Below are 4,926 nucleotides of genomic sequence, written 5' to 3' on the forward strand. Positions count from 1 at the left end.
ACGACTTCCTACTCAACAACGCTGATCAAAAGTCGGCGGATGGCGCAGCAACATACGTAGAGTTTGTTGAGCTTGACTTGCTGACTCAAAACATTCGACTGCTGATTGCGCGTCTGTGTGCAAGGCTGGATTATGGCGCATCCACGAAAGAATGACCTCGTCTTGATCGCGAAGCAGCGCTCGCTCACGTGCCGCGAGCTGGTCCGCTTGGGCTTCAAAGTAGAGGTCCACTTTGGCGGTCTCTAGGTGCTTGGACGTGCGCTGCTCGTGCTTCAGTGCCTATGGCAGCCATGGTATCCATTATATTCTCGTCCATTCTGGTCTACCAGTTCCTTGTCTGAGCATTGAAGCTGACTCAAGTCTTGCTGCTCGTTCTAACGACTCTGCGCATCAAAGTGCTTCCTATAAAGTTGATTCCTTACATTCCACTCGGGGCGGCTTGAGGTGGAGTAGAGCTTGGCCTTGGCGAGCTCTCGCGCGCCGCGAAGGCCTTGTGTTGACCTCATACCACAAGTCGTACGACCGTTTCAAGGCCGAGACTGTCAACCCATTTCAAGCTCCCGCAGTTCGTACACTACAGCTAGATGATCAGAACGACACCTCGTGCATGTTGACAAAAGGTCATGTAAATCCTACTCAGTCTAGAGAGGGCATGTTGACGAGCCGTGAGCGTCAAGTGTTTATCATGCAGCCGCACCGACTGTGCATACGGTGCAGATCTGGAATGGATGCAAGAATGGTGCAAGATACAAGTGACACGTATTTCGATGATCTAGTGGAGATCATTACGAAAGGCCTCTTTATGAACCTCAACGGCACGTTCAGCGTAGCGTAACACCATGGGTCAGGCCGCAGCGCCAAGCTCACGTGCGACGGAGTACGCTTTACGCTCTAAACATGTCAACAACCCAATCGCAGAATCTCAGAATCGAACGCGACCTCGTCGACCATCTCGACGCCCGGCCCGAACGCCGCCGCCTTCTCGATGCCAAGGTGCAAGGTGCCTACATACCATGCGCGATGCACGATGGCATGTATGCTTGGGACTTCTAACCAAGTGGTTCTCGTCTGCAAAGATGGATTGAATACTAGTATGCGGCAGCGTCGCACGGAGAGCGCATTGTGCCCAACGTCTAAGTACTCGAGCGCCCGCAGCTTCTGAAAGTGACCCGAGAGGCGGGTTTGGCTCGTATTTGTGAGCACGACGTCTCGAAGCGCGTGCCAGCTTGCGTATACTGTCGGAGGAAGGTTGCCCAGGGCTGGCGAGTCGGTCACATACTGCGTCTGGAGCGACGATGGCGGTGAGAGAAGTGCAGCTGGCAGCGCACTGAGGCGTGTACCGTGCAAGAACACGCTGGCCACCGTCGCGGGAAGCTGCGGAAGGACCCGGCGCTGCAGCTCCGAGTTTTCCAAACAAAGACCATAGAGCTGTGGAAACAACGCCAGCGTGTCGGCGTGCGAGCCGTTTGGCAGCGGCCAGCGCTGGAGGTGGAGCCACAAGAGCGTCGAATTTGCAAGATGTGTCAAGCAGGCGTCCCAGTCGCGTATGGGTCCGTCAAGTGCGCAGTCCCATCGAAAATGGACGCTATGCCAACTCGCACTCGCCCAGGACGGCGACGCGAAAGTAACTCCGGAACGTCGCCAGCACCAGCAGCGCGCGTGCGACGGCAGCGTAGACAATGTACAAGCCAACGCGCCAGCGCCGGTTCGCGGGCAGGGACACGGGCACCCCCGTAGCGACGAGCCCCGGACGCACTTTCTCAAAAAGTTCTTTTGTCGAAGGAAGCCGCCGCACCACGGCGCGCCGGCCATCACTCGCCCTGCCTTCCGAGATCGAGCTGAGCGTTTGGGTGCGCTTGACGCGGCTCGGCACGGCGTGAGCCGTGGCGACAACTGTTTGGAGTCGCTAGCAGCGCAATCAGCCGCGTCTCAACATCGAGCGGCGACGACGAAAGCACAATGCGCCACGTCGGAACGTGGGTCGCCGCCCAGTCAAAATTGCGGCTCTGGTGGCGACAATCCGAGACGCTACTGGCGGCCGGTCATAGTAGCACAAAAGCACATAGCCCACGGCGACGTAAAACGAAAGGAGCGCGTACAAGAGCAAGACGAGCGGGGTTCGTAGCGTCGACCGCTTGACGCAGACCGAGGAGGGCACGAGACTTTTGCTCGTCCACGCGATGTGCGCAGCCACGAGGGACGCAAACCCGACCGGACTCGACGAACGTCGCCGTCATAGTCGACGCCGTGTCAACATGCGACACCATCTCGAGAGCGTGCCAATTCAGTGCATCTGTCCTCCACGTCGCAGGGGACGGCATCAGTTTGTGGAGCAAACGATCCACATTGGATGTGTTGGCGCCATGCAGCCACTCGGATGCAATAGTCCTGCGGCAAAGTAGGCGACGCCAGAGGGCCCGAGCACCTCGGCTGCACCGGTGATGGGCACCACCGAGTGCGGTGGCTACAACAAGCTGAGAGCGTGATGACCGAGGACCAGACCATGGATCGTCTGGCGGGTGAGTCGGTATCGCTGCATGGCCGCGTGCTCGCGTGCATTCGGACTTTGACGCGCATACGTCAACGCCCTTTAACACCGAGGGACGAGCCCGAAAGGTGCATGCTAAAATTACGCTGTAAAACCGATGGAGGCGCCGAGCCTCGAAACCAAGGCCGCGCTCGAGCTCGATTCGTACCTCGCCGAGGCCGAGGTCGAGCCGACGCTCACCAAGGACCAGCACATTGCTATCCTCAAAGAGCGTCTCGCGCGGCGTTGCGCGCTCATCGATGTACACTCTGTCTTATGGACATACTATATACATACATGTCTGTGGCTAGACGATTCGGCACGCGTACTACCGCGATGTGATTGTCGTCAAGGAAAACCTCTTGGCGCGCGAGCTCCATCCAAGCACCGGGTCGGTCGACGAGCGCGTCCACGCGCTGCCGTCCGTGGACCTCCGCGACACCCTCCCGCTCTTTGCTCCGTCCCAGACGTACCTGCGCGTGCATCCCTGCGACGTGTGCGGTGGGACGTTGGAGCTCGTCCACGGCGAGGTACCTGTCCATTACGAAACCTCAGCCCGCAAACGGTGGGGTAGACGCAAGAGCTCAACGAGGCGCGGTCGTTGTGTGCCAAGGCCCAAAAAGGCGAGCAAAACATGAAGGGTACCTACTATCGTGTCGTCGGATGGCGGACGCAACTTGCAATGTGCAGGCATCGTGCACCGGCTGCGCGCCGAGCTCAAGGAAGCAACCGAGATCTCGGATGCGCTGCAGCAGCGGCTGCGCGCGCTCACCAAGGAGAACGCGTTTACGCTCGAGCAGCTCCAGATCTCGCGCAAAGCCGAGCGCGAACAAAAGACGTGGCTGGCCGAGCTCAAATCCAAGCTGCACGCCGCCAGCGCCACGACCGAAAGCGTCTCCAAGCTCACGCAACAGGTGCACGACGCTAGTTGGACGCTCGAACGACGATGAACCTGTTGGTGTGTAGCTCAAGGAGCTCCACGCCGAGCACGACGAAGTGACGAAACAGACCAAGCTCCTCGTGCGCCAACGCGACGACATGCAAGACGAGGTCCATGACGTAGAGGAAAACAGAGGATCTCATGTGTATCATCACGAGGTAGCTCGATGCACTTGTGCTGAGCCACGCCGCGCTTAAAGCCGACTGCATGCGGCACCAATCCGAGTGCGAAGCTACGAAGCGCCAACTCGACGACATGACGGACCTCAAGACGCATTTCGCCAGCGAGTTCAACGCGTTGGCAACCAAGCACAAGGAGCAGCTCCACGTCTCCGAGATTGTGCAAGAATCGCTCGTCAAATGCAAACAAGACTTGGCTACGCTCTCGACCAAGTGTGTTATCCCTGTCGCCATGCCGAGAGAGTACTAGTCGATGGGGATTAGGTTTGAGCAGACCAAGCGGCAACTCGAAGACCAACTAGCGGGCGAAGAAATGGAGCGCGAAAGCACGCACGAGCGGTACCTCGAGGAGAAGAAGCGCTGCAAGCAGCTCACGGCCGAGGCGGAGCGCACCCGGCGCGACATGACCGAGTACCAAGAGCTGTACGCTCAAGTGGTGAGCCAAGCGGACGGCGTCGAGCGGGCCCACCAAGCGCACCTGCTTGAGGAAGCGGCGCTGTGGACCGAGGAATGGGACTTTATGGTCTGTCCCCCCACCCTACTGTACCTCATGACAAAATGGGATAGCGGCTCGCGCTGGACCAAGCACTCATGCGCGAGAACGACTTGGCGTCCGAGGTCATGAAGCGCTACTACGACGACGACAAGGACACTGGCGGTGACGGCGACGGCGACACGGGCTTTTTCATTCCGTCCTACAACGAGGACGACGACGAGGACGACGAGGACATCGAGGACTCGGACAGCGAGCGACAGTCGACGCCGCAGCTGCCAAGCCGTCCAATGACGCCAATGACGGACGCGAGCTTGGTCGCCGACGCGTCACGGCAGCCCACGCCGTCGTCAGCTGGCGTACGTCGTAATGATGGAGAGCGCGTCGATATCGACCATGATGTGCTGTAGCGTCAAGAGAATCTTGATCGCCCCGGCAGCGTCGAGATGGACAGCAAGAAGAAGCGCCCGGTGTCGAGGAAGACGAGCAAAAACGGCGAGCTCGCCCATCTCCTCTCCGAGATGAAGGACATGCAAGACAAGTGCAAGGTGTTGCGCAACAAGGCGCACGAGGCCGACAAGCACGTGGCGCAGCAGACGGCAAAGATCAATGAGCTCACGCTGACCAACCAAGCGCTTGAAGCCACGTACGTGCATGATATCTTTGGATGGAGACGGATCGCCGAGGATTGCATTAGCATCAAGGACCATGTCTCTGAAAACAGCGAGCGCAACCAAAGTGAAACCGAGCTCTTCCGAACGCTCAAGAGCTTGCGGGAAAATGTAAT

The 4,926-nt window shown here is 58.7% G+C and overlaps 2 protein-coding genes across 2 annotated transcripts; one reads left to right on the forward strand and one right to left on the reverse strand.

Moving 5' to 3' along the window:
* Positions 1–1,637: 1,637 nt before the first annotated feature.
* Positions 1,638–2,267, reverse strand: SPRG_17467 (hypothetical protein; the record flags this gene model as incomplete). Its single annotated transcript, XM_012356780.1, has 2 exons — positions 1,638–1,906; positions 2,100–2,267. Coding segments are annotated over 2 exons (437 nt in total), but the record flags the coding sequence as incomplete, so codon positions are not given.
* A 378-nt stretch (positions 2,268–2,645) lies between these two features.
* Positions 2,646–4,921, forward strand: SPRG_17468 (hypothetical protein; the record flags this gene model as incomplete). The annotated part of the gene is made up of 10 exons (XM_012356781.1): positions 2,646–2,789; positions 2,839–3,057; positions 3,102–3,168; positions 3,218–3,441; positions 3,494–3,577; positions 3,630–3,859; positions 3,911–4,169; positions 4,214–4,498; positions 4,550–4,785; positions 4,837–4,921. Coding segments are annotated over 10 exons (1,833 nt in total), but the record flags the coding sequence as incomplete, so codon positions are not given.
* Positions 4,922–4,926: the final 5 nt, after the last annotated feature.

Source organism: Saprolegnia parasitica, assembly GCF_000151545.1.
Source record: "Saprolegnia parasitica CBS 223.65 unplaced genomic scaffold supercont2.583, whole genome shotgun sequence".
Classification (NCBI taxonomy): domain Eukaryota; phylum Oomycota; class Saprolegniomycetes; order Saprolegniales; family Saprolegniaceae; genus Saprolegnia; species Saprolegnia parasitica.